This window comes from Vanessa cardui, chromosome 25, assembly GCF_905220365.1.
Source record: "Vanessa cardui chromosome 25, ilVanCard2.1, whole genome shotgun sequence".
NCBI classification, from domain to species: Eukaryota; Metazoa; Arthropoda; class Insecta; order Lepidoptera; family Nymphalidae; genus Vanessa; species Vanessa cardui.
The window spans coordinates 3,197,828-3,215,482 of NC_061147.1; the positions used below are offsets into that span (position 1 = coordinate 3,197,828).

General features: G+C 32.6%; 1 protein-coding gene across 4 annotated transcripts in view; it reads left to right on the plus strand.

Annotated features, from left to right (window-relative positions):
* The window catches only part of LOC124540454 (solute carrier family 41 member 1), a 121,258-nt gene extending 104,889 nt beyond the window's left edge, over nucleotides 1–16,369 (plus strand). For all 4 annotated transcript variants that reach the window (XM_047118046.1, XM_047118045.1, XM_047118048.1 and 1 more), the window contains 9 exons: nucleotides 1,751–1,855; nucleotides 5,685–5,751; nucleotides 10,129–10,241; nucleotides 10,758–10,902; nucleotides 11,699–11,845; nucleotides 12,265–12,412; nucleotides 12,590–12,795; nucleotides 13,041–13,189; nucleotides 13,712–16,369. In XM_047118046.1, coding sequence (XP_046974002.1) covers nucleotides 1,751–1,855; nucleotides 5,685–5,751; nucleotides 10,129–10,241; nucleotides 10,758–10,902; nucleotides 11,699–11,845; nucleotides 12,265–12,412; nucleotides 12,590–12,795; nucleotides 13,041–13,189; nucleotides 13,712–13,900 — 1,269 coding nt within the window. In that variant the 3' untranslated portion in view covers nucleotides 13,901–16,369. The remainder of the gene's footprint in view (nucleotides 1–1,750; nucleotides 1,856–5,684; nucleotides 5,752–10,128; nucleotides 10,242–10,757; nucleotides 10,903–11,698; nucleotides 11,846–12,264; nucleotides 12,413–12,589; nucleotides 12,796–13,040; nucleotides 13,190–13,711) is intronic.
* The last annotated feature ends 1,286 nt before the right edge of the window (nucleotides 16,370–17,655 follow it).

A 17,655-nucleotide genomic window follows, 5' to 3' on the forward strand; every position in this document is an offset into this window, starting at 1 on the left:
TAATAAATTGACAAAGGTAAAACACTATATTACCTTCTTTCACTAAGTTTGCCTAATTTTTTTTTTTTAATTTTCAATAAAATTAAGGTACAAATTCCATTTGAATTATATAATAGGTATATGATAAGATATTATTTAAGAAAATGTATTATTTAATTAACACATTTATTTAGAAAGAAGCCTTGTTAGTCACTCGATAAAGAAAGACAGACGAACAATATATATATATTTCAAATAAAAAAAAGGAAAAAGAAATAATTTGACATTATGCTGACTTGTCATAAGTCACGCGAGCAATAAAAAAAATAGATACCAACGTTATTGGTCGATACAAGATTTCTTTTCTATGGTATCACAATTATGATTAATTCGACGCCATTTTATGATTGATCCCATTAACTCATCTGATAGCGATTATTTAAATCTGATCTGATTAAATATTTAAAAAAAATACAGTGACTCACGCTTTTATGTATTTTGTAATTAGCTAATGATAATGTATTTGTTAAGCTAAGATTATCATAATGGCAATCGTTTTTTTTTTTGAATACTTAGTAAAAATAGATATAATCCCGATTAGTCATGAATATTTTTTTTAAATCTATAAGAAGATAGTACTTATATTCCTCACTTTTGTACATCTGTTGTAAAATAACTGTGTTATCTATTTTTTTGAATTTCGAATATGTATTTGCGGCTGATATTTACTTTAATTAAATATAGATTATGTAACAATAATTCATAAATGTTGGCAATTAATAGGTCTTTCAAAGTTTTTTTTTTTTTTTAATTTGAAAGAATACATAGCAATGACTGTAAATTATAAGGCCACTCAAGGACACGCTCTGCACGAATGACATTATTGCTTCAACTTGCGTGCGCGGCGATCGTCCATAAGCAAGTGCATGGGTTTGATACTTGGCAACAAAAATATAGCACACATACATTTAATCTTAATTTTTTTTTTAATATTTATTATACTGTAACGCCTTTGCCATTGATTGTAATATATGATATAGAAAAAATCATTTCTTAGTACAATATTATGATTGAAGAAATGTATTTATTATTAACAAAATTCGAAATTCGAATTGTTTTTTTTATGTGTTGTTTTTTATTGTATTTCTAATTACCAGTTTTCATTCATAAAAATACTTTAATTGTAATACGTTTTGAGTACATGTGATTTATACCAAGAATCAAATCATCGATTCATTCAAATGTTTCAATGTCGATTGAAAAACGATAAGACGTATTGTTATCATTAATTATGTTATTTATGTCGTTATTTAAAAAATTAAATGAATACAGAATACATAATTGTATTATTTTTATTCGTATTTGAATGAAACAATCGATCCAGCTGTTAATATTATATAATATAATTTAGGCTTGTTTAGAATTCCTATAAAATTATTTGCAATGGATTATGTAACATCAATTAAGTCAAACGTATGATATAATTTCGATTTCTGTACCCTTGACTCCGATTGCATTAGCCTCCAATAAAAGTATGTATGGTCTAATATGTACTTAAAAAATAACATTTAATATATTATTATGACCGCTGCTATGATTTATATATCTTCATGTCTGTAAGTGTGAATGTTTGTTTGTTTTTGCTGCTTGCAATATATTCGGATTAAATAAATATTTACAACAAATATATAAAATAAAAGTACAGTAATAAGACGCTTTTTTTTCAAAATTGTTTTTATAGAAAATATAATTTAAATTTTGTATGTTACAGAAAAAAGAAGAAAGATGGTGGAACACGTTGATGCAAGTGGCGGTGCCGTTCTTCATAGCTGGCTGTGGTACCATCGGCGCTGGACTGGTTTTGGGGAGTGTGAGGGTAAGTAAACTTTTAATTAGTAAATGTTAATTTAACTTTATAATTATGTGAAAATCTAAAGATTAAAATTTTATGCATATTTTTCCGAACATTTTTTATCTGTATCGAACGATTTGATATTTAATCCTTAACGAGCCCCACATAATTCCCCACGTGACGTCAGGGAAACGTGTAACGCATTTATCAGCGAAAAAAGCTGGAACACTCAGGTTTTCAATCTTCAAATGGGATCAAAGCAAGTTAGTTAAATTACCGATGCAAGGGACATAACATCTTAGTTCCCAAAATAAGTTTTCCAATGTAAAGAATTGGGTAATATTGCTTATAGACTTACTAACCATTAGGTGGCCTGTTTGAATGCCTGTATTTAAAAAATATATGTACAGGATTGCTTGCCTGGATGGATACATGCAAGTAGTGTGTACACCGGCTTGCATGGGTACGCCACCCCAAGGTCGCGGGTTCGATAGAAAACGTTTATTAGTTTCAATGTTGTCTTGGGTCTGGGTGTTTGTGTTACCGTCGTTACTTCTGATTTTCCATAACACTAGTGCTTTAGCTACTTGCATTAGGATCAGAGTAATATATGTGATGTTGTCCAATATTTATCCAATATATAACTAATTAGCTAGGGTTTATTATAATTAATAATCCGAGTGAATCGTTACGTATAGCGATTAGTCATGAAGGTAAATCGTATATCATGTCTATCGCGCAAACGTAATCATATCGAAACGGCTTACGTAACTTCCCACCTTCATAATTAATTACTATCTCTAAGTGGAAAACAATCATTATAATATTTAAGGTAAATTTGTCGAATCATGGCTCCACTTTGAAAGAGCACGAATATTTTATTCTATCGTTCTTTAACAGTAGTATCTGTATTGAAGAGTCGTATGGCTTTGAACCTTTTACATAATGAAAAAAAGTGATAATATTCATCACATGATCCAAATTAAAATCAAAATAAACTTTATACAAGTAGGCTTTTACAAGCACCTTTGAATCGTCATTTAACAATTAAGTGAAGCTACCACCGGTTCGGAAAGTAGATTCTACCGAGAAGAACCGGAAATAAACTCAGTAGTTACTCTTTTTCAACATTTAAAAAATACAATCATATTATATAAATACAATATATGTATGTAATGTATCCTGGCTGGAAGTCAACAGGTATTAATTCCAAGCTTTTTTATCATCTATAAAATCTTGTATCGAATAATATGCCTTTTTTTACCTTTTTTTTTTAATTTTTTATAAACGATTAGAATTTACGAAACAGCAAAATTAAAAATATCCGCGGAATTTTCTTATAGAAACGGATACAACGGATACCTTGCCCCAAGAAAGATTTGATGAATGATGACAATGATTATCACTGATTTTATCAAAGTGATCAATGTTACTGTGAATATACATAATATTGTTGTAAATATATTGATGTGAATAATATTCTCCTAGTGCCCAGTAAATTCCAACTCTAACGACACGCACGCCCATATGCGAACTAAATCACACATACTCACACACACACACACAATCAAAAAAACACACTCGCGAATTGCGTATTGTACACATGGCAGAGTTAGTAAAGAAAAACTTACATCTAGAACAACGTTTGGAGGCTCCATTAGCAACTGCAAACCGTCGTGGTCTTTATTCCCATAGTATTGTGGGAAGACCTGTGTCAAATCTCACACTCTTGTACTATACTGCTTCTCGTGTGGTTGGTTCGTCTCCGTTGAATGTCATATCGGCTGATTTACCAATATGTAGATTTGTATGAGCCAAAATATGGAATTCACACCCACAGACTCAATGTTTTCAAATGTAAACGTCGTTTCTAAAGTATGGCATGCACAGTGCGAGTCTGCTGACTAGATAGTTGACAGCTGATCGCATTGTGTACTCATTGCGCATTCAGCTGGCCTATACCGTTTTGACGATGTTAGAAGTGTTAAGGGTGACTGCTGGCAGAATACTGGAATCGGGCAACAATATGCGAGAGACTGCCTTACTGATAGTGAGGGAAGGTAAGCAAGCGCATGGGGACGAAAATTGTTGAAGGAGAGTAGCTGTGAGTTACTGTTCATCTCGCTGTCACGAGTAATTAGTATGTGATGTCAGCACTGTGCAAATTGCTGCAAATAATGCGTAGCCACACTCGCGCGCTTGCTCACATTGTGTAAACCAGGCATAAGATTCAATGTAATACAAATATGTATATGTACATTTCTCATTTCTCTGTCAATACAATAAAAGGGATGCCCCATGTTATAAAGTACTATCTGTTCTTATGAAATGTGAATTTAATTGTAAAGAAAATTGAGGTCAATGCAATACAAATAAACCACAAACATCACTTAATCTTAATAACACTTAAAGAACAATGAGTACTTGTGGATTTTCTATGTAATTGCATTGCGATTTGCTGTAAGGACCTCGGAGGTGAGAGTATTATGGAGTGGCGCGTGCGCATGCCATGCGTTGCACGTTTACGTGTTTTTATCGTAATAGATCGTTTATATCCGATTTTACATTGAATCTGTAAAGGTTTATGAGCTTCCAAAATATTACTTACGTCCATTTCTAATATTATAGCCAGATGTTATCTAATGTACTTATATAAATTATATAAAAGGCACTGTGGAGTGGCGATTTACGCAAGGCGGCAGGCAGGAGCTGGATGCGAGTAGCCGGAGACAGACCACAGTGGCGTGCACTTGGAGAGGCCTATGTCCAGCAGTGGACAAAAACGGGCTGATGATGATGATGATGATAAAAATTGTTGTCACTCATGTCATTCTGCCCTTATCCCGATTTCCTTGGGGTGTGCGCAGCATGTTTTCTTCTTTGATCGTCCCTTTCCTCTATATGCATCCATGTTCATGCTCAAGACCTTATCAGTATGAATGGTACAATAGTTTTTTTCGCGTTCGCGTTTTAGCGGTTGGTCGTAAGACAAACAAAAGTAGTAGGGCTAAATTCAGTTCAGAGGTTTAGGCTTAAAGGGTCAACATACACACGTAGATACAGACAGTCAGAGTTACTTTTGCATTTATAGTATTTTTGCTTGAAATAAATTTATACATATAAACACATATACACACCAGAATTGCTCAACACTTTATATGTTACTAGCGACTCGCCCCGGATTCGCACGGTTAAAATGCTGATACTAAATATACTGCAGAATGTCTTAAAATGTTCACAGTTTTCCAGTCATTCTCTTCTATATTGTGCGTGTATTATACATGTAAACCATCGACTTGAATCGAACTATCTAAGAAAAACGAACCGCTTCAAAATCCGTTGCCTTATTTTAAAGATCTAAGCATACATAGAGACGGACAGCGTTAAACGGCTTTGTTTGATACTATGTAATGATTAGATATGTCAGATAAAAAAATAATTAGATTCGCATTGTTTTATATTTGCGTTAAACGTTTTGGCGTAATCTGCAAGATACAAATTTCACGGAATGAAACATAATCGTAATAACTGTGGAACTTTTTCTTGAAAATCCTATACAGATAAGAATTTGATAAATATAATAATTAAATACACTCATCTAATGTGTATCTTTAATCAGATATCCGTTTTGTCTTTTGTTTTGATGTTGTTTATCGAACAAAAGTGCCTACTTATGTATGGAATATATATATATAGGTTTGATAAATTATATTTGGTATGATAAATTTTCGTCAAATAATAAAAAATATGTTCCTTAATTTTGATGAATAATAAATTAATATAAAATTTTTGGTGACTTCTTCGGCAATATCTTTAATGATATCAATAATGACTTTGAAATCATCTTTTTCAGAACTGGGAGGTGTTCCAAGTGGTGAAGGCTATATTCGTCTTAGTGCCATCTCTCTCCGGCTTAAAAGGTACGTAACAATTATCCTACATTCATTAACCTTGCCTTAAAGAGCACGCAAAGTAGATATCCCTGTGCCTGAACTTTCTCCAGTTGTGTCGGATTATAAGAGTAAGAAAATGGAGTGTCTGAGCACATACATTACATTTCCTGTGCAGTTCCTTTGATGAAGGTAAATGTGGTCGTATTCCGTTTAAAAACGTCATCACTATAGTCGTATAACCATCTGACGAGACATACCAAATACAAATTCATAAATACGTATTACTAAGTTTGAAATATACTGACGAAATAGTTTTCGCCCGCATCTTCTCTTGTTAAGGAATGAGGGTTTTTAAGTATTAGAGACTATCCCTATATCCTTACGTGAGGCTCAAGCTCACAACAACAACAACAACATCAAAAGCGTATCAGACAAACGTCACTTTCGATATGCGATGTTTTGTTAAAAAGGTCCAAAAGTGAGATAATTTGTTCTCTGAAACGGGCTGAGTAAAAATTGGTAAAATATTTGTTTCTAAATATTGATTGTTTAAAAATGGAACGGATTTTTTTGTATTGTTTTTTTTTTTACAAACAGACGAAATTAAATTTATCTTGATGTGTATAGCTATAATTATTTTAACTATTATCAAAACATACATAACAAAGTCCCTGGAACACGTATACACGTCTGTTCGTATTCGTAAACAAGATTAAGTCTACCCGTGCGAAGCCGGGACGGGCCGCTAGTAAATTACAATAACATGATTTTTTGATCCTTTAAACAAACAATTCGCATATGTTTTAATCTATATTACAAATATCATAACAGCTATTGGACACTAGAAGATAAACTCGATAATTATTATTCATTATCTGTTGAAGTCGCTGAAAGGTACATCGATCATCATAAAGAGATTATTTGATAAACAAATATTGTCACTGCGTTTGTTTAAATTCATAATATTAAAATTAACATGTCAAAAAAACTGTATTTACTTACAAAAAAAAAATTCATAGATTATTTTACATTTTATGTTTATTAAAGAGCGTTTCACTAATGTTAATTATGACCGGATAATCTAATGTACGGTTTTTGATATTTGCAACTAAAACCGTGGCACAACATTTCACAAGAATACAGTAATGTTGTCTTAAATTTTCGCGATTATTACACATTGAAATAAAACTAGTTATAACGGATTTGAATCGCGTATATTAATTATTTTTGACATCCCGACGTTTCGAGCACTTTACAGCGTTCGTGGTCACGGGTAGACTTTGGACTCTACTACTAAATCCGTTATAACTAGTTTTATTTCAATAATACAGTAAGTCTAAATTTCTGACTGCTGGGTAAATACTCTCCTTTCTTGAGGACAAAATTATAGTAGCGCATTTTATAAAACTTTGTCATACTGAAAATTTGCTAAGGGATCGTTTTTTTTGCAATTATGGTACAATTATTGAGTACATACATGATGGTACAACTTCAAAATAAAATAATCGCTTGCTAACTATTCTTTTATTGAATTAAAGCTGGTAAAATGAGAGCCAGATATTGAGGCAAGATGGCCCAGTGGTTAGAGCGCGTAGATCTTATCGATGATTGCGGATTCAAGCCCAGCCATTATTGCATTAGCATGGTGGAATATGCTCCTGACGTTCTCAAGGGGAGAGTAAGGCTTAACCCAGTAGTGGGAAATTTATAGGCTGTTGCTAAATTTAATTTAAAATCAAAGCGAGATTGGAATTGGTGATGATACAGGTAGGCTTCTTATACCTTGCACCTGACGAGTGTATTCTATAACCTATAAGGTGAATAAGTGAATAACCACCCAATTCCTACTGAGTTAGGATTTTTCCACTTTTTATTATAACACGTGCCTTACTTGAAAATAAATAAAGAACATGATATTTCATAACAGTTTAAAAACCAATTGTTATGTAAAGACAACAATAAAATATCTTCAAACAATATAATATATACATTATAAGATAAAACCAAAGAGATTACATCCGCTCAAGTTCTAACTATTCGTTTTAATACAAATTTTACACGAGACATGTCAGTAATGGATGTCATAAAATTACCCTTTATATTTCACGCTGATAATATGTCATGCTGACGAATCTGTCATTATGTATAATCGTCGTGTTGTCTTTACGTGATCGTTTCAAGTTCTAGAGTTTAATGAGCGTTTGTTGAGATAGTTTTGTTGTGAATCTTCATCTATATAGGTTTTGGGTTCACGGAAAATTTGGATGATATTTTAAATTTGGAATTCTGTTTTTGAAATTAGTTGGTATTTTGTCGCCAAACTTCAATTCCAATATTATTTTTATTTCGGTTAGAGGCTGATTGAGCTAGTGCCATTACCAGCTCTAGGTTGATTCCAAATGTTGGTGACGCATTGGCTATATAATGGATGGTTAACATTTCCAATAGTGCATAGTTGGTCATTGGTCCAAAGGTATTGACCAGTAGCGTTGGAAGGCCCATTTGACAATCTCCCAATTTATCACATAAAAAAGACGAAAATCCTCACCAGGAAAATCAGTGAGGTAATTGATATTAAACCTTGATGCTACTAATTACATATAAATTTTAAACATCTATACAAAAATAGTCAAATACAAAAAATGCAGTAGGTATGTTTTTGTTATTAGTGCTACTGAGTTAAGTAGTATCTATTTTGATACGAAAGAAGAAAAAAAAGTTCGTTTCATGCAATTTACAAATTCATATATTACGCTTCCTCAAAATATCTGTAATTATTATTACAGTGGAGTTATAATGTCTGGACCAACAACAGCCTGTAAATTTCCTACTGCTGAGTTAAGACCTCCTTGCCCTTTGAGGAAAAGGTTTGGAACATATTCCGCCACAGAATTTCTATGAAATTAGGCACATGCAGGTTTTCTCAAGATGTTTTCCTTCGCCTTCAATTACGACCATTTATAAACACAAATTAAGTACATGACTATTCAATGGTGCTTGCCTGAATTTGAACCCGCAACCATCGGGTAAAATGCGTTCTAACCATCTCGCTCAAATTCATATATTATGTTTCCACGAAATAACAATAATGATTATTAATGGCATTATAATCTCCGAACACCAGAGTAGAGCAATATCTTCCTTCTGTTATTATATTTAATGAATAATTAAGTCAGTAACTTGACCTTTCTTAAAACGTAATCCCAATTATATCAAGCCCTGAGCGACAATAGAAGGAAGTTTTCAAGTTTATGCTAAGTAATAACTTAATGATGATAATTATTTAAACTTAAGTCTATATCTTTGAAATGTATACGTTTTAATGGATTGACTGTTACGGATATTTGTAGATTGTTTTCGTTTAGAAGAATGTATTGTTTTATTGAGTTAACAATGATTACGATGCACTTAGCGTGTTTTCTAGAACGCGATAAAATTGTTTCGAAATAGATAAATAAATACTTGAAATTCTATTTGCTGTAACGATGTGCTGTAAATAACATAACTTTAAAACGATGTGGGTTATTAAACGGTTTCGTAAGGAATAATGACAAAATACCAATCGAACCAAGAACTCTTATTGATAGATAAGATAACACAGTACGTGTTCTTATAGCGAGAAGTGAGCCAAAGGTAAATGAATCATGAATTGAATGTATGTATGGCATAGGTAAAACCCCAAGCCCCATTTACTTTTATCAAAACACTTCAATATTGGGAATGTTTAAGCCACTAAATAATACTTACTGAATACGAGAGCTACATAGTATAATTTTAATGTTTCCTCACTGCGTCGAATACGTGGCTGGATATGCAGAGATAAAAAGAAGATTAAATCGAATTGAAGTGTCACATTTTTTGAAAATCGAACTCAGAAAATAATAACAAATGGTTCTCCTCCCCATTTGAGGTGAAGGTTAGACGCATATTCCACCACGCTGCTCCAATGCGGGTTGGTGGATTCACGATGATTTCCTTCACCGCCGAGTTCGAGATGAGTTATTATGAACACAAGTTAAGCACATGAAAATTCAGTGGTGCTTGCCTGTGTTTGAACCCGCAATCATCAGCACGCGATGTAGCCACTGGGCCAACTCGGCTCCCGTTTATTCTACAACATGCTCATTTTTATATAAAATGCTGATCAGACTTCTCTCTTGTTGAAAATATTTTCGTTGTAGAAGAGCATATTCTACCACCAATGATCCAATACCATTCACGAATAAACACATCTGGCAGTTTTTAACATACACAAGCCTGCTTACTGTTTTCCTTCACCACCGAGCGCGAAATGAACTATAAAACATATTAAACATTTGAAAACTCAGTAATGATTACTTGCTAGGTGTTCTAGCCAGTGAATTCGTTCTGCCTTGTATTTGACTAATAGGTTAAATGTTACAGGAAATCTCGACATGTGCCTTGCGTCCCGTCTCTCGACTCAAGCGAACTTGGGGAACATGGTGTCACCGCGAGAAGTTATATCGATGGTGGTCGGAAACATATCATTAGTTCAGGTAAAGAATGTTTGAATTAGTAATTTAGCTTCAAAAATCGAACACTATGAAAGTTTTCCAGCAAATTTCTAAGAAGATCAAGCTTGCAGTTGATATATTTCTTGAATATTCAAACATTCGATTTTTAAAAACAATATAGGTAATATTGTATTTAAAAATCGAATGTTTTAGATAATTAAGAATAAATGTCAAATTAAGAAAAGGATTTCTGATATAAAAATACTTGTTAGATAGGAATTAAAAGTAAGGCCTGTATAGCCTAATCCAGCCTAATCGAATAGTTAATTTGAAATCGAGGATTTGTATTATCAATATTTTCATCATTAAAGAATTAAATAATTTTTGGCATAGAATGTACTATAAACCAAAATTAATATGACAAAACAAAATTGTTTGCAAGTCATACCAAATTATTCTGTGTCCATAAGGCGCCAATGGATTCCAATTATACGTATGATAAATGGAATCATTAAATCAATATGCCGATATCATGTTATTAAATCCCAATGGTTTTAGGTCCAAGCAATAGTAGCTGCGACGGTGGTATCGATGTTTGCGGTGATAGTGAACACAATCGTCGATAAGGCTTTCAACGGTGACTATGTACTGTTGCTGATAGCATCTGCTATCTTCACCGCTACGACGACTTGTTTTGTTTTGGGTAAGTCATTATTTTTTTGATTAACACGTATAATGTTTCTTAAGGCAAGCACCACTACATTTATGTGCTTAATTTGTGTTTATAATTCATCTCTTTCTCGGCGGTGAAGAAAATCATCTTGACCAGCATGTGTCTAATTTCATCGAAATTCTGCCACATGTGCATTCGACCAACCCGCATTGGAACAGCGTGGTGGAATATGTTCCAAGCCTTCTCCTTAATGGGAGAGGATGCAATAGCCCAGCAGTAGGAAATTTACAGACTGTTACTGTTACTGTACTGTTAATGTTTTTTACAAAATTTATTCAAAGACTAAGAGTAGCTTTAATTGAATCGATAACCACTATATTGTCAATTCTCCACCCAAGTGTGGAACGAAGATCCTTTGTCCCTGAATTGATACACTCATACTTGTATCGTTTTTTAGTACAATATGTGTATCATTAGCCTTGTGTGTTTTGATGATACTAAAAATGATTTTAAATCGTTTCAAATAAAGGAACATGAATTACTTATTACTAGCGGCCCACCCGACTTCGCACAGGTGCAATATTGATACTATATATACTACAGAATTTGCTTATTTACAACATCACATTAGAAACTTTTAAGTCGTCAGTGTTTCTTTACTATATTGCCCTTATATTCAAACCTCCCTCTCGAATCACTTTATCTATAAAAAAAATCACATCAAAATCCGTAGCGTAATTTTAAAGATCTAAGCATACATAGACATAGACAGCGGTAAGCGACTTTGTTAAATACTATGTAATCATAATCATTGTAATTTTCACAGATTTCGTTATGGTGATGGTGATATTCGGGTCGCAGAAATTTAAAGTTAATCCAGATAACGTCGCGACGCCCCTCGCAGCTTCCATCGGAGACATCGTCAGCAATTCCGTGCTTGCAGTCACCGCTCAATATATGTTTGAACAAATAAGTAAGTGTTATATTTGGATCTTTTTAGAACTTAAATATGAATGATTTGATTTGTATTGGAATAAAAGACAAAAATATACTTGGCACTTAACGACAATTTAGTAGCTTATTGTCTTGTGGATATGTTACAAAAAACAGTACAGTCGTAAGGTGTGAAAAATAGCATTTATCTTTCCATGGAGTTTAAGCTTACTTCCTACCAATTTCATTAAATTTATTTGAGTGGCCGAGAAAAAGTAATAGACACAAGCACAGATATTTAGAGTTACGTTTGCATTTAAAATTATAACATAGATATATTATTATATGACTACGGCTCCTTACATTTGTATTTTGTGATTTTTGAGGTTTTTAAATCTGTTTGACTCGATGGATTCAATCCTTTTGAAAGTGTATCATTTGTTTATTTCTGCTTTGCAGAAGTCTCTCTGTGGCAGCCCATTGCTCTTCTTTGCGTCTACTACAGCCTTCTCCCAATCTGGGTGTTTATTGTTTGGAAGAACAAATATACCAAGACCGTGCTCACGACTGGTTGGACGCCAGTTATTTCAGCTCTCTTTATCAGCGGGTAAGATAAAAACTTTCAATGTAATACTGAGTATTGTGTTGAAATGAATTATAAATTTATTCTACATAGCAACGGCTAAAGTCATAATCCGGTACAAAAGTATCGTATTAGTATAAATACAATGGAATGATAAATTGATGATTAAGTACTAATCTCTGGTCTTATCTTATTTTGCAGTATCGGTGGTATTGTCCTTGACCAAGCGGTCGAACAATATCAAGGCTACGAGGTATTCCAACCTATAGTTAACGGTATCGGTGGTAATCTGGTCTGCGTGCAGTCTTCAAGGCTAGCTACGAATCTCCATCAGACGGCAATCCCTGGGGTGCTTCCGGAGAACACGAGGATTATCGAATGGCCGTGGAAGACTCTGTTCTATGGAAGTGAGTATGAACAGTGCTAAATGAAATTATTTCATTTTTCAAAAATCAATCAATCTTTAATTCTATAAATTATAGATTTTGATCACGCATTTGATAGACCTTTCAATTATTGTATATTTAGAGCAATTTTTACAAACTTATATTTTAAACATTACCGAAATTTCTTGGTATAATTTTTCAAATATTTCCTAAAATGTCATCAATGATTGAAATAGATACTTAATCTTCCTGTATTATGTTCACAGCTACCGCATCGAAGGTTGCAAGAATGCTGCTCATCCTCGCGGTCTGCGGTCAGATCATATTCATGGTGGTCGCTGACTTCGTGTACCAAGGATTTGTATCCCTCCAGTTCGCATTTGGAATTACTTACGTATTATGCTCGTTAATACAGGTTAGTGATGTTTAAATTATGTGATTTATTTAAATGGCTAAAAGAAGGTTTTACTGTTATCCTTCTTTAATTTTTTTTATGTAATGTAATGGAAGATGGTCCACCTCATCTTAAATGATCACCACTACCAACAGACATTGGCACTACTTACTTAGTTTTGAAATGCTATATGTTATTCTTATATGTAACTTTTTATATAATATTTATATTGTTACGTTTATGTGCATTTCTTATAATTGTATACCCAACTATAAAGTTAAGGTTAACAAACGATTTATTATATATTTCTGATTTCCGATTTCTCGGAAAATGCCTTCGAACTAGGTCCACATTTTATTCAAATTTGGGTAGCTTGATTTTGACCAAAAAATGTTTCCAATAAAATCAATTTAAAAAGTGATAATTCTTCTACGTTTCACAAATATCATAACAGTATTGAACCTTTTTACTTATAATTGTAAGTTTATCTTTTTTAATCTCGGCACATAATAGCTCCAATAACAATGGTTTCCTATATTTCAGGTCATGGTGCTTTTGTATCTTTCATACATCTTGATTCACTTCATGTGGAAGAAGAAGAAGGACCCCGACAACGCAGCCATCCCTTACCTGACGGCTTTGGGCGATCTCCTGGGCTCCGTTTTCCTCGGTCTAGCGTTCGTTATTCTGTCTCTATTCGGTCTGGAATACGGCAACAATGTTCCGAACTAGATAATTAAATGTGGCTGAAAACCAAAAATATATAAATAAAAACTTTTAATCTGAATCTTACTACCGATCTATTAATGCTACTGCTATGCGTAGGTGATAGTGGCGCCTTAGCACAAAGCAAAACTTCATAAACATCGTCACTTTCATCGTATATGTTGGGAATAGGTCACGAGTTCGGTCTTAATAATTTAATCAAATCAAAATTGAGCGTTTGCGCTATTCTGTCCGTCAAAGGTATGTGAGATTTGTATGAATTATTTAAAAGAAATTTCGAAACAGTATTATGGGCATGAAAGGACGTATACTTAAACTTTTTAGTGCCAATTAATTTCGGGATTGTATACTATTGCGAGGTTTGATGCAATGTATTGCAAATGTTTCGAAACGTTTTAATGAGTATCATAAAAAAATAATGATAATGCAAAGTGACCCGCTTTCGTAGTGGTTCAAACTGTGATATGTTCCAAAAAAATGTGATTAAATGCAATTATAATATTTAAATAAATGTATTAATTCATCTCGCGATGGACAATAATTTGATGACACTTGTGAAATGTCAAAGTGACATAAGCGCTGCTAAAAGACTACAGATAATTTCGCTTGATTTAAAACAATTGTCAGTTTTATTCGTTTTTGACGCGATATGTCAGTGATTTTTTTTTTTAATGAAATTCGGAAAGTGTATGATTGTAAGCATTCATTTCATTCAGTATATATATTGCATTTATTAAATTCATATTCGTAAATCTATGATCTTCAAATATTAAAATAAAAATTATTTAAATAGAAATCTTTGCAAATCGTGTAATTTTCATGTATCTCTTATATCGAAATTGTTTAATATTCTTATTAAAATAAATTGAATTACAGAGGCGTAACTAGAATATAATCCAAATGCCTGCTATTTTTTATCCGCCCTCTATTCGGGTAAAGGTATTTCGATGGTGTGCCTAGTGATCATTTTAAGAAGACCAGATTAAAAAACAAAAACGTATAGAACGAAAAGTCCTTTACTAGAGCGATTATTTTTTTTAAATTAATTATAGTTCATATACAGTATATCTCTATGCATTCCGTAAATAAAATTATATTTTGCGTATTCTTTTTTCAAATATAATTTTAATATTACCGCGCATATTCGATAAATAACCTTAAACATTAAGTACGTACCATTCACGGTTGACAGTTCCTAGTTACGCCGATGTGGACATACTGTTATCTCTTTTCATTATATACAATATCATTCCGATAGACAGAGATAAATATCTCAATAGACTTTGATAGCTTAGTTAGCTGTTATTTTAGAAGAATGAGTACAATAAAGCAATGTATAGTATTAAGATACCTAAAGATAATTTATAAATAGTTGTAAATTAATAGCCGATTGAATGAAAATGGTTGTAAGTTTGCTCGACGTATTATGTATATTGTGTATTACAAAATACTAAATGGATTTCTTTTTTATCTGTCTTCCTATTTGCTTGCTATAAAGACAATTTTTTTTTAATTGAACAAAGGCAGATACGGATTCAGCTATTAAATTTTTGGACGTAATGTTTAATGATTTAATCTACAACTAAATTTATTTTTATATAAACGAAATGATTCCAATGCAGTTTTAATATAAAATATTAATTTAATTTAGGTCGAAGCGTTGTTATTGTGTTTGTAATGTCACAAGGCAATAGTGACGGTACAACGTAGATAATAAGGTATATATTTGAATGAATGATGTGATACAACTGAGATTTTAATATGTATATATAGTTGATTGTTATGTAGTACGTAGGCCAAATAATCGCCGCTGACGTTTGTTTCATAAGCCCATGTTATTGTCAGAGAGATCGATAAGAATATGTTCACAAAATATGATATCAAGTAGTTTCTGATGCAAGGAGATTTTATGCATATTACGTTGTGTTGCAGTCCGTTTTATATAGTTGGTGCTGACTGGTGGTGGTGAAAGACTTAAGCATATTTTTAATATTAAAACAGTATACAATTAGGCAAAGTTAGCAACACACCTTCGTAATAAAAAAGAATTACACATTTAAAATCAAAAGTATTAAATATTTATAATAACATTATAAAGTTCGAATGGTGTGTAACAGGCACAACTGACATAACATCTTGGCTGCCAAGGTTGGTAGCGTATTGGTGATATGGGGAATGTGACGGGCCAATGTTTTTGGCCAGTGGTGATCAAATGTCACCAGGTTGCCCATTAGCCAGTCTGATTGAATTGACATACAAATTGGATTGGAATGTATGGGTTATATATAAATTTACATATTAATCTCTATTCTGACAATACATGGCGCTAAATTAAGACGTATTTTAGACGTGGAGAGTTGTTATAGAAAAAGACAGTATTTTTAATTGCAAAGAGTAATGTTTAATTATTTCATGAAATGTATTGGTATTTTTTAATTAGGAAATTTTTATTTTAATAAAAACACTACGAAATTATTATGTGTTTTCAATTGTAACGAGAGCTCATTAAGTTGATGAATTTTTAGACTTGACTGAAATTATTTTTATACAGCGCCTCGAGCCATAATCGAGTATTTGATCCAATGTTTGATCCAATTTCGATTATCGAAAACACTTATACAAGTATTTTTTTATTTATAATTATACACGAATCGTTTTGTTTATTTTGTCAATGAGAAATAATTCTGAAGTTGCCATTGGTGTATCAGGTGAACTATTACTGTAACGACACGAAAACTGATTTGAATACTAGCGTGAAATATCAGAAAATGACAATCGCCGTTGTGTGTATACGTATAGTAAGACACAAATTAGATGTAGCATCGGAAAATGCATTGGAATGAAAATAAAACCGATTACTGCCGATTTACACAACCAACAGAAATAGCTCCCTATCGCGCCATTCGACGCTATTCGTCGCTATAGATTCACGCGTCAAAGAAAACAAGTGCATGTATATCGACGCGTCAATTTGACGAATATATTAGGTCATATGATATTACAAATTATTACGTTTGTGTAAAGATCACATTCGTATCAGAAATAAATTTTGATAATTTGGGATAGCGTACTCAATTCGGATGTGATCGGTTTTACGAATTTTGCCGATGCGACATCTAAGTTGTGTCGTATATACATCGTATCATAAGTCAGTTGTCGAAAACTCAAGTGAGACGTTGAGTTCATACAGAATTTCACTGTGGAATATTTGGAATAAGGATTAGTGAAAAAGTACACCAAAAAAATCTGTATACACCAAATTGATGATAATACTATCCGTAAGCAGAACGTTTCTGATTTAATAAACTGGACTTAATCGATCATTGGTTGAATGGAACTGATGTTCAATAAACGCTTTGATTAATTTATACACACATATATTTATTACTTTTTTTTTTTTAATTCAAGAAATGAAACATTATTTTTATGTCATATAATTTAATGTACTGTGCTATTTTTATTGAAATATAAAAATGATTGATAATAAAAACTTTTTTTTATTAACCTCCAAGCAGTTGATTATTCTAATGGTTAATATATTCAATATCAGGCAAGATTATAAACAGAAGAGTCAAATCATTCCCCTATAAATCGGTATTTATGATAGCATTATCTATTCCAAACATAAGAGAAGAAAATCCAAATCAAACAACAATAGCAGCCTGTAAATTCCCACTGCTGGGCTAAAGGCCTCCTCTCCCTTTGAAGAGAAGGTTTGGAACATATTCCATCACGCTGTTCCAATGCGGGTTGGTGGAATG